This window comes from Chionomys nivalis, chromosome 7 (genome assembly GCF_950005125.1).
Source record: "Chionomys nivalis chromosome 7, mChiNiv1.1, whole genome shotgun sequence".
Classification (NCBI taxonomy): domain Eukaryota; kingdom Metazoa; phylum Chordata; class Mammalia; order Rodentia; family Cricetidae; genus Chionomys; species Chionomys nivalis.
The window spans coordinates 44,845,144-44,869,288 of record NC_080092.1 but is presented as its reverse complement, the minus strand read 5'-3'; the positions used below and the strand labels follow the sequence as shown (position 1 = coordinate 44,869,288).

Below are 24,145 nucleotides of genomic sequence, written 5' to 3'. Positions count from 1 at the left end.
AACTAATGCAGTGGTTAGAAACAACAAACAAACAAACAAACAAACAGAAAACACCACCTGCAATCCACCAGTGAACAAAGGAACTCTGTCACAATACCTTTCTAAGGACTTTCAGGATGGAGCTCTGTGGTGATATTGTTTGTAATCTGAGAAACAATGCTTGCCTGAAGATCAGAGTGCAGAGCTAAGCCACTGGTTAGTCATAGAGGCCACGCAGTGGTGGCACACTCCTTTAATCCCAGCACTCAGTAGAAAGAGGCAGACAGATCTTTGTGAGTTCAAGGCTATCCCGAGCTACACGAGATTGAATCTGTCTAGAAGAGAAACAGAGCTCACACAAAGATGATCCATCAGTTGGATCACATGCCTTTAAACCCAGCACTAGGGAGGTAGAGACAGGAGTGATATGGCTGGGTAGAGAGAGGTATATAAGACGGGAGGAGACAGGAGCTCAGGTACAGTCTGAGGATTCAGTCTGAGATGCAGTCTGAGGTTTCATAGAGATGCAGTTTGAACATGTGGTCTAGGGATTCAGTCTAAGCATGTAGTCTGAATATTCATAGAGACAGGATCACCCCTTCCATCTGAGCACAGGTCGAGGTAAGAACTCTCTAGTAGCTGGCTGCCCTGCTTCTCTGATCTTTCAGCATTAATCCCTATATCTGACTCTGGTTTTTATTATTATAGCCAATTAGAATTTCACGCTACAGAGCCCTACTGCCCTGACCCCCATCTCCCACCCCCATCCCAGCAACTTCTGCAGTGTGGTTCCAGCCTTCTTCCCAAGCTCCTCTCCTAGGACACAGCATCCACGCCAGCTTCAACAACCTCTCTAGACCTCAATGTGGCCACTTAGTCACTGCCTCCTGAGCCCTGCTTGAGGGATTGCCCCATTCGGACACTCATTTCTCCCTCCAACCCACGAACATACAGTTGTCATGGGCAATCAGGGTGCGTGACCTCCTACTGTTATTACTATCTGCTCAGGAACAAAAACTACATTTTATGCCTTTCCCTGCCCTTCACAATGTAGCACACCACCTGGCTCGACTGTTCTTTACTGCATAAGTCAGGCATCCTGAGAAGGAAGGGTATATTGCTGTTGCCTGGGGGGAACATGGCACCCTCTACTGTGAAATATTACCTTAGTGCAATAATATAAAATCTTTAAAAGGAAGACAGGCTGGAGAGATGATGGCTCACCAGTTAAGAGCATCGGCTGCTCTTCCAGAGGACCCAGGTTCAGTTCCCAGCATCCTCATAGCAGCTCACAATTCTGTAACTCCAGTCCTAGGGGGATTCTAACGCCCTCTTCTGGTCTCCATGAGCACTGCATGCACATGGTGCACAGACATACATGCAGGCAAAATACTCATACATAAAATACGTATAAAATAAAGGTCAATACTTTTTTTTTTGTTGTTTGTTTGTTTTTCGAGACAGGGTTTCTCTGTGGTTTTGAAGCCTGTCCTGGAACTAGCTCTTGTAGACCAAGCTGGTCTCGAACTCACAGAGATCCGCCTGCCTCTGCCTCCCAAGTGCTGGGATTAAAGGCGTGCGCCACCACCGCCCGGCCAGGTAAATACTTTCAAGGGAAAAAAAAGTGACACATGATGAGGGCCATATTCCATAGTACTTAGGAGCAAAGGCAGAAGGTCTTGCTTATCTTGAAATGTGACTTCTGCATCAGCCTTTACTCAATCACCGCTGTAAAACTCCTACACTCACAGCACAGAGCACTTCACAATCTCAGGAATACTCAGCACTACCTTTTTGCTTCCTGCATTTGGTCCCACCGTCCAGAAAAGGGATCTAAAATGACTGACCCAAATGAATTCCCTCCCCACTGTATGTTCTACTAAGTCCACATTCTAGTTATATATGGCGATTCATTAAGCTTTATCATAATATTTTTGTTTCCATTAAATTCTAAGAGTCTCTCCCTGTATAGTGCATTCTTTGTGTTCCAGATACCAGTGAATTCCCGTTTCATTTTGACACCTGGCTACACGCTGAAATAAATGGCATGCTTTGTACTGCTTTTAACTTTCCTCAGTCTGGATGGCCAGGAAGTCATGTGACTTACGGAGCTTTCCTGGAGGTGGTGAGAGATTTGTGGTCTCAGAGTACCCTGCCTTGCCCATGGCAATGATGGGGAACAAATGATTGATTTAGTTTTTCATTTTCCAATCCTGGGGGGTGCAGCTAGGGGTCTTGCATGGACCAAGCAAACCCTTTACCCCTGAACTCTTCCCCCAGCCTTGGGTATAGTTCCGAGACCAAGCTAGCTCCTTCTTTACCTTTGATAAGTGAACGTGGATCTTATTCTTAGCATCTGCAGTCTCGGCAATGCGATTGGTGAAAGCCAAGTTCACTTTGTTGAACTGATTCCACATCTCATTGGCTGTCACAACCAGAAGGTTCTCAATGTCATCCCTCAGCTTGGTAGAGGCTGCCCTCTCACTCTGGGAGCGGAGAATATTGTCATCTGTAAACTTGGCCCACGACTCGGGCACAGACACCCTGGAAATGGGAAGAAAGACGATGGCGACAATGATGCGTCAACCCAGACGGTCTGCAGGGACAGTGTATCCTGCGAGAGAAAGGCTCTAGTGCCACCCATCCTAGACATGCTGCATGAGATGGAAACAGCAGCCAAGTCTATTTGAACCAATAGTGCATTAATAGGCATGAAGTAATTCTTCTGCCAGAGTGGGGAAGGGTCACCGAAGAGCAAGAACTCTTTACAGATGTGTCCAGATCAACACAATAAAGAGAAGCAAAAATATCAACCTTGGGAGTAGCCAAAGGTGTGCCAATGAAAACAGCAGGGCCCTGAGAACCCCTTTTCAGAAGAGTAAAATGAGAGGCATTCACTTGCAGGGGTGATGTGTGTAGGAAGGGCTGCTGTCTCCAGCTGACCTGCAGCTGGTGATGTGTGTAGGAAGGCTGCTGTCTCCAGCTGACCTGCAGCTGGTGATGTGTGTAGAAAAGGCTGCTGTCTCTAGCAGCTGACCTGCAGCTGGTGATGTGTGTAGGAAGGCTGTTGTCTCCAGCTGACCTGCAGCTGGTAATGTGTGTAGGAAGCCTACCGTCTCCAGCTGACCTGCAACTGGTGATATGTGTAGGAAGAGCTGTTGTCTAGCAGCTGACTTGTAACTGACCTGCAGCTGGCGATTTGTGTAGGAAGGGCTGCTGTCTAGCAACTGAGAATGTTAAACTAGTTTGATCTTGCTAGGCAATAGGCAAGCAACGCAGACTAAGAGTTTGTAACTCAAAAATTCCACTGTCCCAAGCAAATAGTGTTCCCAAAGTCAGAGATGGAAGGACATTCGTTTCAGCAATATTCATATAAAGCTTGGGAAGCTTAGAAATGGCCTAAACGAATGAAAGAATAGATTAGATTAATATGTGTGGAAAATCTGTGTGGCATGAAAATTCACAAATATTTACTTCATGAATCTATATTGGCCTAGGAATACTAAACTCAAAAACAGCATCATTGATGCAGCATGCAGCGAAAAGTTGGCTAGGCGTGTTGAAATGGCGTGTGGGCAATACCATTCTTTAAGGTTACAAACAAGCATCTGTCCATCTGGGGACACATAGACGAACTAAGGACCCGTCGTCCACATTGGGTGTCTCTCGTTGGTAGATAAGCGATATCTGTTATATTGAATAGGACTCAATGTTGTCTAGACCCAAAATAACGTCATAGATGCTCCTTACATTTTGTAAGGGATAGAAAAGAACTTGTGCAAAAATGGGGGGCCTTAAAAAGCTCTCAGCTCTCCTTGAGCCGAGTAAGGCAACATGTACGGATTACACAGAACACAGGGTCTGGTTCTGATTCACAGCTGAACAGCAAACACCCGAGGAGTAACTGATACTGTAGCTCTCAGGAAAGTCACTTTGTGGGACAAGGCACCCAGAGGACAGAATCAATTTTGGAGTCACTTTAGGGGTAGTGCGTAGACACAGGTGTGGGGGAAACTGAGGATCCTTACAGGGTGGTGAAAACTCTCCATCTACGTGTGGCTGTGCTGCCACGGACATTCAAATAACAGAGCCACTGCCACGCATGTGCAGCTCCACCATTTTATTCTATGCAAACATCACTCCATCAAACTTGGTTATTTTTAAAAGGAAGTGGCAGTCTCAGCTAAGCCCTGCCCAACTAGGTATCCAGGGGTCTGGCAAAGAACTACCAGAAAGGCAAATGCAACAAGCATTGGTGAGAAAGGCATGCATGGCTCCCAGCCTGTGCCCACAGGGCCCAGGGCGTCTAGGAACTGGCAATGTCTGGTTTCCTTTTTGTCTATGCTTTTCTACATAACAAGGTGCCATTTTCATGTTAGAAAAAATTATCTGTTTGCAGAATAAAGAATGGTTCAGTTCCCAAGGCCTCTACTAGAATGAAATCTCATTGAAAACTGAGCAAGGCCAAGGGCATCTCTCATCTTCCGGCACCTGGCCATGCTTTGCATAAGCCATTTTAACTTGTATTTATGTCAGTGCATTGTTGGGCAGGACAGCCTTTAAGTCAGTACCTCTCAACCTGTGGGTCACAACCCCCCCTTGGCAAACCTCTATCTCCAAAAAAATATTTACATTATGATTCATAGCAGTAGAAAAATTAGTTATGAGGTAGCACTAATTTTATGGTTGGGGGTCACCACAACATGAGGAACTGTATTAAAGGATCGCAGCATTAGGAAGGCTTGAGAAGCATGGTTTAAATAATGAGCGGGTCGTTAGGAAGCATCAATGCCTGTGAAAACGCTCTTTACCTTGAGGTGCTAGGAACAAATACCCCTCATGGAGTCGCATTCATGCCTTTCTGGAGAAAACAAGGTCGTTCTCTTGGGAATTGGTCAGTGTTCCAGAGTGGGCTATTATCGAAGTGAGTTCGCCTTTTATTTCTGCAAATACTCATTTACCCTTCTCTTTCTTCGGCCCAAAACCTCTCACAAGAAATTGCCACCGTGGACTTTCAAGACTCCAGAAACGGGAAACTAAGAAGTTTCTGTTCCTTATAAATCACCGAGTCTTGGGGAATTCCATGACAGTTGTAAAAAAATAACAAAATATGGAGTAGGATAACCTGTATACCACACCACTATGAACGCAGAGAGCATGAACGACATTACAATCTCAGAACGGCGTGTGCCGGCTTACGTTGCGTCAACTCTCTCCACTCCCCGGAAGTAGCTGACGCCCTCCGAAGTGTTGCGCAGGTCCTTGCATTTCCCGTCGATGCGGAGGGCTGTTTGTTTATCACTCAAGTCCTTCTCCAGCTCGTGCTGGGCTGCTCTGTCTGAGCTACGACACATGGGGGAGAGAAGAGAGACAAGTTTCCAGCCAGGCAATGACTTCCCAAGCCACCAGGCATCGCCACTCTAAGGTGGAACCTTCTACAACTCCCCTCCATCAAAACAATCAACTCCCACTCCAAAGGAACATCTGTGGAGATGGTCATGGACGTGAGTCCTGAGGACCCTACCCTGCCCTGTCCCACCCTGTCCTGTCCCGCCCCGCCCTGCCCCACCCTGCCCTGCCACATTTCCTGTCCATGGGGTCTAGGCAAGTGGGCAGAGTTCCAGGTAGGACACTGATTTGCGTCCATTTCTGTGCCTTCCTCTCTTCCTTCCCATTCATTTTCTATATTCTCTCCCCTTTCCCTATGCTTTGAATATAATTTCCCCCAGAATTCATGAGACAGACACATCAAAACCTCCCTCGATCCATTGGCGACCTAAGTTTGTGGCCATGTTGTGGCACAGATGTTCCCCAGGAGATATAAACTAAGAGTCAGAATCAGATTCTAAAGAGTGCTTGAAGTGAGGTCGAGGAGCTGGCAGTTCACCCCAACCCTCTGCCCCAGCAGCCCAGCTACTGGGAGAGAAGAGATCCCGGTAATCTCAGAGATAGTCTTGCCCAAATTCTAGGGAGAGAGACGACCCACAAGTCACACCCAGAACCCTGGAGGAGAGGTGGGCATGGGTGTCAGGTGAAACATATCTTCATTCATGGTCACTGTTCACTTAATAAATAATTTCTGTGTGAGCCTGAGGAATAGTGAACACAGCAGAAACTCTTCTCCAAGGAGTTTATCCCTACCGTGAGCCCATAGACAGTACATACACTACACAGGAAGCTGGAGTGGCTAGAAGATCATGGCAAAAACCAAAAGAGGAACCAGGAACCCCAGATCAGGTGCTGGGACTTTACACAGGGTGGGCAGGAGAGAGCTCATCAGATGACACTGAACCCTGGTGTAAGGACAACCAGGTCACACACGTTGGATGGTGGACGCTGCCGAGGCCCAGGTGTTCTCCAAAGAGAAACTGGAGGCTGCTGACTTGCCTTTTAGCTAGATCATTCTGTTGCTGTGCTGAGGACCCACTGCTGAAGACCTGGGAAGACACGCTAGGAGCCACAGCAGTGACTATGAAGGAGGGAGACAGCAGGGACTAAGGAGACAGCCGAGGAGGTAAGAAGTATTCGGCTTCTGGGTAAGTTTAAGAACCAAGCCAATCTCCCATGAGGTTGGACTTCAATGAGAATCAAGAGCTCAGCTGACTCACTGGATTGACAGAATTCCATCACTGCAGTTGGTAGACACCTGGGTGAGAAGAGGATCTGGGGGACTTCGGGTGACACCCTAAGCCTGTGTGCTCCTTCCACACCCAAACGTAGACCCCAGTAGGCTGCTGACATTTGGGAAAGTTGGGAGCTGTTAGCATGTGGCCCGTGAGAAGCAGGAGAACTGAATGATCAGTCACATCTATGCTTCTAGAACCATAAGCAAGGAACCGCTTGGCAAAGATTGCTTCCGGTGGAATGAACTGATGCCAGCAGCTTCACTCTCCGTGGCCTGTGCCTTCAGACAAATCACTTCCATAAAGCTTTAGCTTTTTTGTAATGTAGAAATGAGGGCAGCCCTGGGCAAACTATCTGTGTCTTATGAATCTTATGGGAGAATACATATGCAAAAAGATGCCTCCCCTTGACACGGCTGAGCCTCCAGCGTTGGGTTATTATGTTGGGACTCTGGACTAGAAGATCTGTCTTGTTTGCGATCTAGGACCAGCACATCCCATGGGCTTCCTCTCTTGGGATGACATCTTTGATGGGAGGGGAGCCTGTTAGTCCACCTGGAAAGTATGTGAGGTGGTACCTCGTTCACTTGTCATATAATCAAAGATGTCAAAAGCCCTGGATGCTATGTTAGTGCCCAGGGAAGTTTCATTTTCAACTGATGTGCATTCTGAGAGTGTGACAGTCACATTCAAAGCAAGTGGAGAGAGTACAATAGAAAAGCCACCCAGGGAGGTGAGGTCAGCACCGCCCACTATAGATGTAAACAAAGGCAAGCTCCTTGAAGGGTCACCAACAAAAATCTAAGCACATGAATATGCATGGTCAGGACCTTGTACAAGGGCCTGTGATACAACCAAGGGAGACAAAATGTGGACTTACAGAGAGATGTGGCCATCTCAGCATGGAACAACGATGCCCACGGAAAGCCAAGGACACAAGACATAACAGCAGATTCTTGATTATTAACGAAAATGGGGATCAGGACAGACTCTCGGAAACTTGCTAAATGTAGATTCTAGAATTCTTAAAGAAGTCATGAGTTCAGTCAGAACTACCTGTCCATTAGTCAAATCATGCCAGGCAGCTTCTGAAACGGATTGTGCATCTCACCAATGTCTGAGTAATAGAGCCTTCTAATGCCACCTCCAGAGGACCGCAGCATGCGAACCTCACCAACCTTCCCGGGGTTGACTCCATGGCACAGGTTGGCAAACTAAGCAGGTAGTGATTTGAGGCCTCTGTGGCACTTGTTACCCGAGGTGAAATACATGTCATCTTTGGTAACGGCAGCATATACGTGGCCATCATTTCTTTGAGGGAGGAGTGTTTCAACACTGCTTCTTTGTGTGACCACAGCCAACACAGACTTTTGGAGGGCTGTTAGTCAGCAGACTCAGCCAGTAACTTTTCTATTCTGACAGCCGTTACCATAACTAAAGAACTGCCTCTTCTTCTCCTTTCCCATTCTTCCACCCTTGCCATAGAGTGAGTGGCCAAGAACCCAAGCCTTGAGGGAGTTGTATTCCGGCAGAGAACAGGAGTAGTGCCTAACGGTAGCGCTGTGGGTGCAGCGAATGCCGTGATGATGTAATCAGAAGATGTGGGTCTTCATGGAAATATGAAAGCCAAATGCCAGGATAGAACACAGGCCTCAAAGTAAGAGTCTTGAGTTAAAGGACATTGGCCATCCTTCCCACAGCATCCCCAAATTAGTTTTGAAATAAAAATCGAAAACAAGATCCCAAGTGCTCATCCTCACCTCTGAATAAAAATGTGTATATGTGTGTGCCCATGTGCCCAGATGTGTGTGTGCCTGTCTGTGCCTGTCCGTGTGTGTGTATGTGTGCCTGTCCATGTGTGCATGTGTGTGTGTCTCTGTCCGTGCCTGTCTGTGAGTGTGTATGTGTGCCTGTCCGTGGTGTGTGTGTGTGCCTGCCCATGCCTGTCCATGCGTGTGTATGTGTGCCTGTCCGTATGTGTGTGTGTGTGCGCGTGTGCTCTTAAGACGTGCTAAAAGCAGTGTGCCCAGGAGGCAGAAGCACGGTTCAATGCTGGGTTTAAACTGGATAGAGAGGAAATGCTTACGCGAGTTGGGCAATCGCCTTATCCAGATGTCGCCTCATTCTTTCTTGACAACACAGAATGGCATCAACTTCCTGCTCAATTGAAAAACAAAACCACACATTAACACTTTCATTGAGTATATATCATCCAAAGCCCTCAGTGCTCAAATCTGTCAATAAACGAACTTTTTATTTGTTGAAAATCTGTGATGATAAGCATTAAAACGAATTTTATATCTACTCATTTCCCTGCATGCCCCATGATAATACAAATCAGTCTTCCCTTATAGGGAAACTGTAATATGGATCAAGCTGGAACAGAGTGAAAATTTTAGTGTTCATTTCTACTCTATCTTTGTCTTTAACTAAAACAAAACAACAACAAAAACCCTAAAATTCTGGCGACATGAAAGACTGAACTTGACTGATAACTTTTTCCTCAACAGTTTTCCCTCAAAAGTAAAGAAAACCAGTGAAGACCAGGCCCTGGGAGCGTCTCTGTGGTGGTACATGCAATAATAACAGGTAAAGTCCTGTGTTTCAAACATGGAAATTGACTTCCACTCTGGAGGTCGACCACCATGCTTTGCCCTTGGCTCAGTCCCTGCACTTGAACCAACACCCATGTTAGCCATGCCACTCATTGAGCAAATGTGTGGCATATTGAGGCTACAATGTATATGTACTACTTCATAGCATGCAAATATTAATTTCCCTCTGATATTAACATGAATATTAGAAAATTTGTAAACTCAAATAACATCTTTCAGAAATTTTTGTAAGTGTACACAATCATTTTTATCATTTTCTCAAGTAAAAAGGGGTCATTCTTAATACTTGGTTTGTGGCATTTTAAACTTGAATGTTCTCCCGTGACATTAAACAATGATGTGTGAACCATCAATGTAAACATGTAGACACTGCCACGGGTCATGCCTGTTTTCAAGGCTTGGCAATTAAAGGAAAAATTCCCTTCCGCGAAGTTGCATTTATCTACAAGGATAAATGGGTCTGCCTTCCTTGGGCACACCATGGAACCAGGTAGCCAGCTAGCTTCCAACTCTTGCCAATGTGACAGAACGTGCCCAAGACAAACAGCCAACCTGCCTGTGTTTGCAGGCTAATATGAGGATGTATGTGATGTTCTTAGTATATTTAAAATGCACTCCTTAGCCACATGTGCTGGTCGGCACCTGTAGTGGGAAAGAAGAAAGTGCAGAGCAGGACCAATCATAGCAAAGTCATTCATGATTCCCCGGTTCCTAATCATTCCTAGGTAGTGGAAGGGGCAGCGACTTTTATCATTCTTAATGCAATGGTCATTAAAAAAGATCAAAATGATGTTAAAGAGAGACACTGGTGGAGTGTCAGGATAAAATCACTCGAATGACCTGACTAGCTCGAAATAATTTCTTACCAAGGACTTCTTTTTTCCCTCAGGGATCGACAAAACAAAGAAAAAGCAGTGGGACCCTGAAAATCTGGTTTGGGGATAGAGAAGATGGGCCCATCACAGCAGAAATTCTGTGATTCTGAGAGGGAAACAGGCTGAGAAATTAAAGGGAGGTGGAGCGGAAGGTCCCAGTGAACTTACATCCTCTGGGCATTGTCGAGTTGGGAATATCTCTCAGAAGAAGCAAAGAACTGGTGACCATGCACATGGACCTAAAACACGGAGTAGGACAGTGTCTGGGAATTGCACAGGACTCGGCTTTCAGAGAAAGAGTTAAAGCTGACAGGAAGGTTTAAGGAGGCAATGGCTGCAGCCAAGAACACTCTACCATCAGTAGAATGAGGTAGGTGACAGTAGGGCAGGCTGAGAATTGAGCTGGGAGGGAGGATAAGCAGATGCTGGATGTGACCAATACATACTTGATCCTTATCCTTATCATCATTGTCATTGTCATCATCGTCATCATCATCGTCATCATTATCATCATTGTTGTCATCATCATCATTACATGTCAATCAAAAATTTAAAGGCTGTTTGCAGAACACTTGAGGTGGAGAACTAGCGCTTAATTCAATGTCTCAGTCAAAGAAAGAGACTGGGAGTAGCCTCAAGCACTGGAGGATGGAACCCTTGACAGACTGCAGAGGAGTTACTGTAGGTAGCACAGAAAGGTGAGAGAATTGAGAAGGAAATTAGACTTAGCAGGTGGAAAGTTCGAGAGCACCTGAAGAACCTGCAGAATGGCAGGGAAACATCAGCTCTAGGGTGGCGGCTTGGCAGAGGACCAAACGTCCCCAGATGTTTATGCCCTTTGACACTGTGATGGCATCAGACTACAGGGACCAGAGCCCGTGCCTTCCTTGGAGACGGAGCACAGACTACCAAGTGGTGTGTGGGATAAGGAAGTTACCAGACTGTTCAATACAGGAAGGCTGAGCTTTGTCAAGCGGAGGCATCTTGACACTGTGAACGCTGGGGATTGAATAACCAAAGTTGTGTCCTACAGGGGTATGCAGTGATAAGGAAAATGGCCTCAGTGCCGTTTGAAATGAATGAAGGAGTCTTCTCATTCACAAATACTGTCTGAGAGCAATCTTGGAGACACGTGGATGTCAGTACTGTGTGACCCAGCGGTGTCTATCTAAGCATGCTTAACAGAATGACTCAAATGCTCCAAAAGCGACACGGATATGCATCCTGTGGGACCACAAGCACCTAACCTTTCTTTATTCTTTCCTGTGTTTTTTAAATTCTCATTCAACACACATTACTTATAAAACCAAGAGATTGGACCTTTGCTAGGCACTATATACATTTACTTACAAATGACTACAGGCAACACTGTGGCTCTGATTTCTTCAGTTAAACACACACTTGCAGCAAGAGTAAGAGGCTTCTCATTATTGAAGCATTGCCTCTCCCGCCCCACGCTTACCGTCAGCAGTTCTTTTTCGGCTTCATCATGAACTAGGTCAATTCCCATTCTCTTCTCGCGGTGAAAGAGACACTCTCGGGCAACCTACAGATCCGCAGAGCACAGAACACGTCACTACAAACTGACCACAGCTGGGGACAAGAAGGGCTAGTGGCTTGTTTAAAATAAGTCAACAGGGACTCCCTAGCTGGACTTCTCAAACCAGTTTGGGAGAGCCTAGCATAAGAAAGACCACGACAGGGGAAGAAACCTATGCTGCTACTTGAAAGGCTGGTGTCTGCTTGAGATATTTTGAAAAAAGTTGAAAAAAAGAATCCCAATTTGGGAAACTGACAAAATGAATTCCTACCAGTTAGCAACTAAGATAAATACTTGGCATCCGTCTACTGAAGAGAATCAGTTTCATTACATAAAACAAAGAGTTTGGGATATCATTTCTAAGTATTTTTTTTACTGGAAAAAGTAGACTTGAATGATTCATTTTCAAACTATTAAAATATTTGTGGAGCCAAGTATCTAAAGCATTATCTTTAAAATCATTTGTCATTTTCCCAATTATAAATAATATGCTTTTACCTATTAAGAATTAAAATAGAGAAAACGTGATTGAGCCGTACCCATCACTCTTCTATTGTTTGGTTGACCTTTAATAAACGGAGGCAACAATGTCCTTACAATTTTATACTATTTTTTAAGGATCAAATTAAACATTAGACTGAGGTTTTAAAATGTACTTTGAAGTAGAGAATGTTAATTATGACAATGGAAAATAGCATAAATTGCTAACCATGAATTATGTCCGAGAGGTCATTATGTAGCTAAAATGCTTTTTCCAAACCTTTTCCATGACATAGAACTACTGTATGATGTTCAGCTTTTATAAGCATAAAATGTGAGCCATATTAGAATATGTTATTGAACCTCAACAGAGCAAATTTCTACTTTTTAATAGTATAATTTACATTTACTGCATGAGGAGCTAGTGGGTTATGGGAACTGGGAGTATTTCAGTGGCTATTGCCACAGTGCTCTTCAGGACTCTCCCTCGGGTCCACGGCCCCACCAGTCACATGTCAAAGTGCACACACTCTGCCCTAGATGGTCATTACTGCAACTGTCATAAGCTAGAAATGGTCACCTTTTTGATTTAATCACTGCTGTGTTATTAAAATTTAACAATCTTCCTCCTTTTAAGTGGTTGTTTTTATTTTCTCTTTTGAAGTTTATTTCTGTGTAACACTGTTGTAATCAGGACCTTCTGGTTCCATTTTGACAGTCTGTGTTGCGACTCACAAGAACACTTGGCAGAAACTGCAGGAGAAAGCTCACATCGGAACCAAGTAAGGGGTTCAGTCATCAGGAAGGGGGAGTGAGGCAAGCAACTGAGAGCCTTAGAGAAATTAAGGGTATGTGGTCGTGGTTTTCAGGATATTTTCAATCCCAGAGCTAGGTCCCAGATAAGGCACTGGAGGCCTTAACAACCCAGAGTGAATTAATCCAAAAATATCCCATCTGAGCATCCCCAACATCCCAGGGGATGCTGGAGCTTGTGCACATTTATGTATTTATGGTTAGAGGAGAAAGGATGGGACAGAAGAGACGCTGGGCATCAATGCCCAACAGAGTCCTTGGATCACTAGACTTGTAGCCTCATGGTCCTCACTCTTATACTACAAATACCATGTGACCTCCTGTGAGCACTCCATATGGAGACAACTGGTGTTGGCTGCATTGGTTGAGATATATACTAATTTTTCTGCTTTCCCCAGCATTAGGCATGGAATATCTTCTTTCTGTGGTGGTGGGCATGATAGGGTTGGAGGACCTATTGTGTGGTACAAGGGTCATAGGTGACGGGAGCCCACTCAAAGCCTAATCAGGCGCAGGCAGTGAATTGAGTCCTGCCTGTATGACCGTGACAACTGGCCTGCATTCGGTCTCATTTCTCTAAGAAAAGAATCCTAAACAATTTCTAACAGGGTCTCAGTTGATCATTTGTGCCCTGAAAGGCAATTACGTCAACAAAGGGCTTACTTCATGACACAACTGAAAATTTTTAATTTTTTTATTTATTGATATTCATAGTTATTTATTTTGTTATTCTAAAATTATATTGCATTGGTATTAGAAAATATTCTTGTTTTATGACATTTTAACATTTTTATTTTTATTTATTTTTATTTTTTTTAAAAAAGAAAACAATCTTTTTTCATTTTACATACCAATCCCAGTTCCCACTCCCTCCCTTAATTTTCTTTTTAAGAAACTTTATTTGAATATGTATGTGTGCATGTTTGTGTGTGTCTATAGGTATATATATCTATATCTGTGTGTGTGTGTGTGTGCAGGCACACACAAGTGTATGTTTGTGTGTGCAGGTATATGTGTGCATCTCTGTGTGTTTGTGTGTGTATGCAGGTCGGCCCCCAAGGTGTGTGTGTGTGTGTGTGTAAATGTCAAGGGCCAAGGTCAACCTTGAGTGTTGTGCTTCCTCAGACACCATTAACATCATTCTGAAACAGTTTCTCATTGGCCTGGAACTCACTGATTAGGTTAGGCTGGCTGGCCAGTGACCCCAGTGATCCCCCTGCCTCCTCCTCCCCAGTGCTTGGATTGCTAGCACATTAATGCCATTCCCTGATGTTTCCTATGGGTTCTGGGGACCAAACTCAGGTCCTCCTACTTACAAGGCAAAGGTGCACCAACTGAGCCATTGCCCAGCTCCCATTAAATTAAAAATTTCTAAAACAATTACTTTCTTAAAATTTTATCTTAATCTAGAGCTTGCAGAGATCAGGCCAGCCTTTTTAAGAGTTAATAAGATATCACATTCAGCTGAAAACACTGTCTAGCCTAATGGTGTTTCTTTAGTCTGCTTTGCTTTCTGAATTTGCTCAGAAACTCGTTATAGGTGATATATGTTTATATGACCATGATTTAGCCATTAGCAACCCCATTTACAGATTGATGGATGAGTGTGTTTCTATGGCAGCTAAGCTGCAGTGCCTTTCGCCCCAACTCTCGGCCTTACCTGCAGAGGGGCTTCGGTCTCCATCAAAGCCCTCTCCAGCCTTCTCTTCAAATCAGTAAGTGCATTTGTCTCTCCAATCATTTCATCCAACTCATGCGTGATTTCAGATTTCCAAAATGCTATGTCATTGACACGTTCTCCCAAGTTTTGGGTGGTGTCAACCTGGGTCTTCCGGATTTGCTGGTATTTGTCTTGAATGAGGCGAGATGTGTCCACTCGGAATCTCTCTGAATTATGCCGTGAGCTATTGGACTCTTGGTAGTTGACTAAATTGGAGCGATACCAATCATCGGGAGTGTACCTCGTGAAGAGGGTGGTTCTGTTGGACACGAAGGGGAGCATGGTGCTCTCACACACCCTCTGAGCTCTTGTGCAGTAAGGGGACAACGTTGGGTAGTTGGAGACCGTTTTGTAGTATGTGTTCGGTCTCCATGGAAGGCTCAAGCTGTGTGCCAAATTATGATGGGGAAAGCGGTCCCGATAGCTTGATGTCACGGTACCAATGGCTGGTAGGAAACTGGTTGGTGCTGGCTGAGGATGGGCATAAGTAGCCGTTAAAGTAGAGCCTACAAGCTCCATGGTGCCCAGACACAATCTGTGAATCTCTTCTGCAAAGGAGGAATGGAAGGAAAGAGGGAGGGAGGGAACAAAAGAAGGAAAGAATATCACATAATTTAATCTTATATAACAGTCCATAAAAAGTGACATTAGACATAATACTAGCCTTGGGGATCCCGGGTTCATTAGATATCTGTTCTCATATGTCGTCAGTACTTCTTGATGATACTTTCAAAAGTTTCCATCCCTGTGTCTCTAAAGTGTATGAAGTTGGTGTGCTTTTATATCAACCATTTGAATTTTTGAAATCGAAATGTTTTTTAAAAACTAATAATGTTGAGTGCAAACTCAAGAGCGTGACTTTGTGTTTAAACAGATAGCTACCTCTACATTCAACAGATTCAAATCTTGCCGTATGACAACGACACAAGACAAATTACTGAACCTTCGGCTGCCCTATCGGCCGGTCCAAGGGATCAAGGCCAGCACTCTCTTCTTTGAATTGTTCAAGCAGCCCTGCAGGAAGCAGTTCCTTAGCAGCACGCCCTGGTCCTGTCACACCCAGCATGTGAGCTGGGTGTGAAGATATGTCAATGAAAGTATGAGACACCCCCTCTAAGAGCCTCTGGTATAGAAACTGTCAACCAGTCGTGTGGCTAGAATGTCACAGCCATGCTAAGCATTGGGACAACTGGGACAGCATTGGTATAATGAAGGTTAACTTTTAAATTACCAGTTGAAAGGAGTAAAGGGTATCAAAGTCAGTCTCCCTTCTCCCCTAAAAGTCCACTAGCTACTCAGAAGGAGTCGCTGTGAATGCACGTTATTGATTGTAGCTTTTCAAATTATTCCGTTCACATGGAGCCAGATATGTTATTTATATACTATAGACATCTACCTATGTGCCACTTACATGTGCAGAGCTTTTCAAAGGCAAAACACTGAGCTGCAGAGTTATCATAATCACAATACATATCTTTTTTAGCTCAATACCTATGTAGGACCTCCTAGGAAGACCAGGATACTGTAGACTATGCCATACCTTTTGGAACTTAAGTATGATTCTGCTGGGGAGGTAATATCTCCCTATCCATAGACCTGTTACTAAAAAGAAAAGAATCAAGTCACATTCAGTTTGCTGCACTATGCAGATAAAAAGAAATAAGCCCCTCACTGATTAAATAGCTAGACACCAATGTCTTCTGACCAAAACCACAGAACAACTGATTTGCAGAACTGTGTTCAAGTTAAAACCCACCCAGACCACATTGTAGAATAGCTGCCCATGCCAGTGTGGCCCAGGGAACACTTGCTCCCTCCCTGTTTGCTGAGTCCTTCTTTCCTTTTGCTCCTAATCACTTTATACTGGCAACTCTTTACTTCAACTTTACTGGCAACTTTGAAGTTTGAAACTTTAAATATTGCTTTTCTTAAAAATAAGTTCAAAGCAACTTGAGGTGTTGGGGACCTTAAGGCTGCCTTCCTTCTAACCTTGTCAAATTTGGAAATAACAGTTTTCTTCTAGCAAACAACCTTTCTGCTTGGTTTTGGTTAAAGCTTGACAATAAAGGATCCCAAATCCAGAGGTCACTTAGTGCTCTGACAGTGGTATTTGAAGAGCATGCCACACGGATTTTTCTCACAACCGCAAATGTTGGCATCTTGAGATATCACAATCCAGAATTGTCCAAAATGAAGCCACACAGCCATGGAAACGCAGGTTCATAAGCAACACAAGATACATGAACAGAGAAAAAGCCACACACAGAGAACTTGGTTTTAGGGAAGGGACGGTCGAGGATCTGGACTGAGGCGCAGGACGTAGAATTCATGTGTGGTGATCCCCCTGCACAGGGATGCACGTGAGCCTCTGATTGGGCATAATCCGCACGCGGATCCAGGGACCTGGGGGTGGAGTTGTCAGGTGAACTGTTGCTAGAGCATAGAAGGGAGAGATGCACTCTGAACTCAGCGAGCAAGACGAGAATCTATCATATTTCCAGGATGCAGTCAGTGAAGGTGTCAGCATGAGGCAGAAATCCTTTAGCAAGGGAAACGTCCCCCACTCTAGTGTGTTTTCTGTTGCTGTAATAACACCACGGCCAAGTAGTCTGTCATTGAGGAAAGTTGGGGTAAGAACTCAAGCAGGAGCAGAAGCAGGAAGGAACCACAGAAGTTACTGGCTTGCTCTCTCCATGGTTCACTCAGCTTGCTTACCACACAACTCTGGACCTTCTGCTCAGGGCTGAAAATGCCCACAATGGGCCAGACCATCTCACACATCAATCCTCAATCCGTAATTAAGACAATGCCCCACAGCCTTGTCTACTACAGGCCAATCTGACCAAGGTGTTTTCTCAAGGCTTCTTCTTCCCAGATGGCATGCACTTGAGTCAAATTGACAAAAACAAACAAAACCTCATGAATATATCCCTTGAAAAAGTAAGGCAAAATACAAGATTTTTAAACAAAAGCCAAAAGGATTCCCCAGCAAAGAATTTCCTTTACAAAGGCAAAGGGAATTATTCCAGACTGGAGCCTTGGATCCTAAAAAAATATGAAGAATGTCAGAAATGGCAAGAATGTGTGCATTGCTAAAACTTCTTCTAACTTCCAAGTTTCTTTAAAGGATAGTTGCTTACATGATAATATGAGCACAGTTTGAACGGTTTGGGGGAAGCATACATTTTAAACGTATGTGGTTGAAATGGATGATAGAATTTAAGCACAGCCTGTGGTCTATTGAAATATGCACTGCGCACTTCAGAACCGCTCTTCTCAGAAGGTAAATAAGGACAACAGGCGTGCCTAAGCTTTCCAGCAGGGAGAACGGCAACATCATTTTTGTAGTTAAACCCCCGGGGACAGCCACCTTCTTTAACCCGACACTCTCGTATGTTTCCCATGAAGCTTCCAGGGCTGGTGTCACGTGTGGCATTAAACAGACTGAATGAAGAGCCACACTGGGAATTAAAGAAGTACCCCACAGCTATAAGACAGCTACACTCTGGCTAATACCTTTTATTTTGCTTCACACGATAATGTTTCACCGCGAATGGTGAGCACGTCTGCGTATCTGAGGGCAGGCTGAGCTCATCGGTGTCTACGCTTCGTAAGAGAGTTCTGGCCCAAACAGCAAAACATCTGAAAATTGATGTCCTGAAGTAATCTCTAAAAAATAATAATTAAAAAAGAAGTTCTAACTAACAAGTCAAAATGAAGAAGGAGGGGGAGAAGGAAAAGCAAAGACATGACTGAAAAGAGGGGTGAAAAATAGGATGAAGAAAAGCAAAATTATCAAGATGAGAGACAGGAAGCTAAGTATATTATAAATTATATTTATATTAAATAGCCTCCATATCGGTTGGAGTAATATTAATTGTATGTTATCTAGAAAAAAACATTTTAAATATAAAGTATACAACTTAAAAATAAAAGTATAGGAAAACATACATGTAAATAGTAACAAAAACTTGAGTTTACTATATTACTATCAAGCCAAGTAAATCTCAAGAGCAAAGATATAAATTCAAAGAGTGATGTCAGGGAAGGCAAGATTGCTCAGTGGGCAATGACGCTTTGCCGCCAAAGCCTGGAGACCTGAGTGAGGTCCACTCCTGAAATCCACTGGAGACCTGAGCAAGGTCCACTCCTGAAATCCACAGAAAGATGGAAGGAGACTGACTCCCAGGGCTTGTCTTCTGACCTCCACACATGCCCACCAGCACTCACTCACATATCATACATGTAATAATACGAAATAAAGACAATACTTTAAGAGATATAGCTCTCTTAAATGTCTATGCCATCATTGACATAAATACATAACACCAAGATAGATAAAATTAAGGCACAGGCAAATCCACAATTACAGTTTGATAGCCAACACACTTATGTCAGTAATTCATAGAAAAGATATACTGGTTAATTCTCATTCAAATAACCTAGACTATCTGGACCTCAGGTGTCTACAAGGTGCTGCCTCCCAAAGGCAGTCTTGCACACTATTTCCAAATACACAGAGAATGTCCGCCAGTGCAAACCAGTCACCAGCCTGGAATCCCAGTAGTCCGAAACTACCGAAACCATGCAAGCTAAATATATTTTCTGGATACATCAATATTAAGTTATAAGTCAATAACAGACACTTAGAAATTTCTCAAATAATAGGAAATTAAACAACACAGTTATAAAAAAATCATGAATCAATGAGGAAATAGCATGGGAAATTGGAAAATAATCTTTAAGCGAATGAAACACAGCCCATGAAAAATTAATGAAACAGCAAAAATTGCTACTAGAGGGAAAGGTATAGACTTATTTGTTATAATAAGCTCAAATCAGTGATCTGTGTTTTAAGAAATAAAAAACAAAATAAACCCAAAGAAGAAGGAAGAAATAGCAAAGAGAAAAATTTGTGAAACAGAAAAAGGCTAAACAGAAAAAATGAAACTCTGTCAAAAAAAATTAATAAATTGGCTTGACTTACCAAAATAAAAAGAGGACAAATTAGGAATTAGAGAGAAATATTCCACCAAATCAGATATTTAAAAGCTAAGAAGGCATCAATCCTCCCATCTTTATGCTAACAGTGGACAGCACAGGCCTAAGAAATGGCTCAGGCGACAAAGGTGCTTACAACCACCCTGACGAGCTGGATTCAATTCACATGTGTGTGCATGCACGCGGAGCCTAGAAGTTGATATTGACACTGGATACCCTCTTCATTTACTCTCCATGAATTGAGAAGGCGTCCCCTGTTGAACCCCAGGCTCTCCAATACCAACTAATCTAGATAGCTGGCCAGCCAGGACCCTCTGTCTCCACATGCCACCCCCAGCACTGGAGGAGCCACGCCACCTGCTCAGCCTTCATGTGGGTCCTAGGGATCCGAACTCTAATCCTCATGCCTGCACAGCAAGCACTTACTCCACTAAGCCACCTTTCCAGCCCAAGTAAAGTTTTCAAAAGCCACAAAGAAGACTGAAGAAGGGACTGACAACCCAAAGAGCCCTATGACAATCAAATGGAACGTATAATTTGCAGTATTTTCTCAAGGAACATTTCAGCCCACTGGTGAGGACTGTTTGGATTGAAATGTCCTGCATAGGCTTCCGTTTGATCTTTGGTTCGCAGCTGGTGGCACTGTTTGGGGAGTTGGTGAAACTTTTAAGGGGGCGGAGCCTCTCTTCCAGAGAGAGTCACTGGAGAGTTGAGGGTTGGTTATAAGACCCCACTCCACTTCCTGTGGGTGTCTGCTTCCTGAATGCATCATACGAGTGCAGCCGCTCCTGCTGCCATTTCTTCCTGCCACCATGGAAACCATCCCCTAGGCCATACAACAGGTTTTTTTTTTTTTATCTTTTAAATTAAACATTGGGCAGATGTGGTGTGCATGCTTTTAATCCCAGCACTCAGAAAGCAGAGGCAGATGGATCTCTGTGAGTCTGAGACCAACCTGGTCTACATAGCAAGTTCCAGGATAGTCAGAACTCAAACAAACAAACAAACAAACAAATAAATAAATAAATTTCATTCGCCCCCAAAGAGCATTTGAAGAAATGAGTTGTGCTGCAATATCAAACCATGTTGGAATTTATCTATTTATTGTGTGATCAATAGGAACTAACATAATGACAATGCTACAGTGGTCATCTATAAATAGTAATTTGCTAAAAACAAAACCAACTCCACAGAAAATACAAGTACTGGAAAGATCCATTTTCAATTTACAAGACCGGCTTGACTTGAATGAGTGTATTTTTATCAACCCATTTTAGTCAAGACTTTAGGATCATAAATATTTCAAACATAAGCCTATAGAACATCCCCAGAAGACCCACGTGCAGAGACTGGATCGCTTTGCTCCACCCCTGGCCTCAGATCAGCAGCAGGCATGGATTGAAAGCTTCCTATACAGACCTTCAGGTCCACTAGGAGCTAACACAGACCAGAAATCCACAATAAATACCGCAATTAACAAGGGCTTCTCTTCAGATCCTATAAACCTTTCTGCCTTTTAAACAAACACCATAATTAGGAGCATTGACTTGTCTTTCAACATGAAACATTGCGACTTCAACGTTAAATAAAGCATTAGGAAAAGCTTATTGATCTCTAAGCAAACAAAAAAAGAATGCAAAATAATCCTTGTCAGTAGCAGGATCTGGGACACTGGAAATGACATTCCAGTTACTTCTATTGCCACGACTGTGCACTCAGAGATACCCATAAACAGAAACAATTAGAATGTCCAAGAATCCGTCTCCAGCATTTTTAAGGGAGCAAACTCAAGGCCTGTGAGCACGAAGATGTATAGGAGACGTAAATTCACAGCACACTTGATGCAGAGTATCTGTTACATCTCATTACAGAAACTTAAAGCAACAACACCATGTGTTGACATCTGGATAAAAGGAGAAAAGTATAAAATATTCAGAGTATAAGGAAACACTAAACTCTAGTAGCCATGTGCCCTGGGGGAAGAAGAACGGTGTGCTTGTAACAGTTTAAGGGATAGATGGAGTGACTTGGTATACAGATGCTGCTCACTAAATTATTGTGTAAAATGTTTCATTTAAAAAAAAATACCAGATTCCTCAAATATTTTATCTGTCAATAAAACAGCTTCCTGTCCGCAATAACCAAGCAAAGAATGTTCCCCAGTTTCTCAAGTGTTTGCTTAGTACACCATAAGCACCAGGAATGGTATTGAGGGGGCTTGGTTTAAACCACCAAAATGCAAGGAAGATTTAACCTGAAAGTGACCCAGAGGCAAGGAATGTCAGAGGACAACAGCCTTGGTTTGAATTTCAGGTAAGTGTCTTCCCCTTGGTCTCTTTGATGGCATGGACTGAGAAAGCATCAGGAGAAGGGCTGAGGACACAAGCTACATTCTGGAGAAGTAGGTGAGAAACAGAATGGATGCCCCTCGCGGTCCAGGGCTGCCTGCGGAGGAAGGGTGAGGCAACCAGGACTCCTAGGGAGATGCCACAGCCTTGCCGCCCAGGGCACCTAGACCACTCACCTGTGCGCGCCTTCGACCTTCAGCTACCCTAGAGGCCGACTCGCCCCGCCTCCCTGTGACATCAAACCGTGGACCACTCAACGGCAGCCAGGGTCCCTCGCAGGGAGCGGATTGGGCACCAGCAGGGAACACCCGCCCTAGGCGGTTGCTATGGACGCTCACGCGCACAGTAACCGTGCTGTGATAGCGGTGCAGGGAGGGTCCGGGAGACTCTGGAACTCAGGGTCCATCCCAAGGCGTACCAGCTGACTTTGAGGCCTTCTCTCTGTTGTTTTCAGTAAACACAATATTTCTGCAGGCACAGGCCACGTGTTTTATTTACTTGTCCATCGCTGCCACCTCCTTCCAAGCTCTAACAGAGTTCCTTTTACGAAGTGGGGGGGGGGGGACTGAGGCCCGCCCTGAAATGCAGATCTGTAGGCTTTAATACTCCCTGAAGTGGCATCCCAGCTGTGCTAGCCCCAATAACCCACACTGATAGCTGTTAACAAGAAAGAAAGCAAAGACCCTGGGTAATCACGTTTGGCGTTTCTTGTGCATGCTCGCAGGATGTGATAGCTCACCCAAGGGACCTTAAGACATGACACTAGGCATTCAGGGGGAGCAGATCCTCAACTTTGCCCATTCCGAAACTTGGGTGTTATCAGAGGCCGAGGCCAACTGAACGCTTAAGAACCTGAAGAGGAATCGCTAGATTGACTCCAGCAGGGTACACATTAAGCGCCTCCCACTTTCTGACAATGGAAATGAGCCTAGAATGTTTTCCTCAAGTATGGGGGTGTGGCTACAAAGAACACCTGAAGGTCCAGTGCTTAAGCACATGAAGACAACACCCCCCCCCCCATCCGCCCACGCAGGTCTGCAAGGCTAGCTTCTCTTTCTCCAGTCTCCCTCCCTACAGCTAACTCCAGATCCTAATTCAAGATACCTTTCTTGAATCTACCGTTTTCGGTCTTTTCCTCTCAAGACGTAGCAAAGCATCCTTGATGCTCAGGACTCAGAATGGGTTTCCGTGATGCCACCAAGCTGCCGCTGACATAGTATGTTGTTGATTCTTGGGGTCAGAAGGCCAGAAATTTCTGAACCAAATTTAACAGAGACCTGTTGAAGATGGGACAGTCTTCACGCTTTGTATTGGCCCTTCTTTAATAGGATCAGAATATGGTGCTGGCCAAATATTAGTCGCCCTGTGTCTGATTTTTAAAGAAACAGGTGAAATCATAGTAGACCTGATAGTTGAAGTGATATGGGAGCATATCCTGGGTTAAATTAGTCAATTCTATTCACAGGAAAAAAATTGAATTTTAAAAACACAAGTCAGATACCCTTTGTACAACTGTCAAATGTTTGCCAGAATTAAAAGGCTATTACTGTCCTTGCACCTCATCATGCTTGCCACAAAGGAGGTCCTTGACCAATATTTGTGATTTGGAAGCACACATATGATGCGTAGCCTAGGAGACTTACCAGGGGTTTGGACACAGAGAGGCAGTTGAGCTGACTGAGGCAACTTTGCTTCTTTGCTTGAGGAGCACAATGCTTGAGGCCAACTATATAACTTCCTTCCTCTGTCCGGCTGTCACCAGGCTTCCTTTCCAGTCACTCTGGGACTTCCTATCACCCAGTCATCAGCCACTACCAGTCTTTATCCAGAAGCTATCAGACCCACCCCAGCAGCACTTCCTCATCAGAATCCAGGGGCAACTTTGTCTGCTGAGATCCAGGAAGCTCACTCATGCTGCCTCCTTGCTTTCCCAAACGGAAGTGGCTATCCATAGGCATGGGCTTCTCTCTCACTTGGCTACTCTTTGGAAATCTCTGCTTAGCCCTGTGTGTCTTGCTAAGTACCCTCCTAAAGTTTCTGTTACCCACCAGACCCTCTGTGAGAAGAAAATTTAGCTTCTAATTAACAAAAGCACCTCCAAATCTTAGCACACCCACTTCCCTTGTCTGTGTTCTTTCCACAGAAAAAGAT

At 44.2% G+C, this 24,145-nt stretch overlaps 1 protein-coding gene across 1 annotated transcript in view; it reads right to left on the bottom strand.

Annotated features, from left to right (window-relative positions):
• Tekt3 (tektin 3) overlaps positions 1-22,181 on the bottom strand; it is a 33,102-nt gene extending 10,921 nt beyond the window's left edge. Inside the window, exons 1-6 of the mRNA XM_057776176.1 lie at positions 22,171-22,181; positions 14,586-15,193; positions 11,555-11,638; positions 8,689-8,759; positions 5,179-5,322; positions 2,301-2,523 (exon numbers count right to left, since the gene is read on the bottom strand). Coding sequence (XP_057632159.1) covers positions 2,301-2,523; positions 5,179-5,322; positions 8,689-8,759; positions 11,555-11,638; positions 14,586-15,164 — 1,101 coding nt within the window. The 5' untranslated portion in view covers positions 15,165-15,193; positions 22,171-22,181. The remainder of the gene's footprint in view (positions 1-2,300; positions 2,524-5,178; positions 5,323-8,688; positions 8,760-11,554; positions 11,639-14,585; positions 15,194-22,170) is intronic.
• Between the last annotated feature and the right edge of the window lie 1,964 nt (positions 22,182-24,145).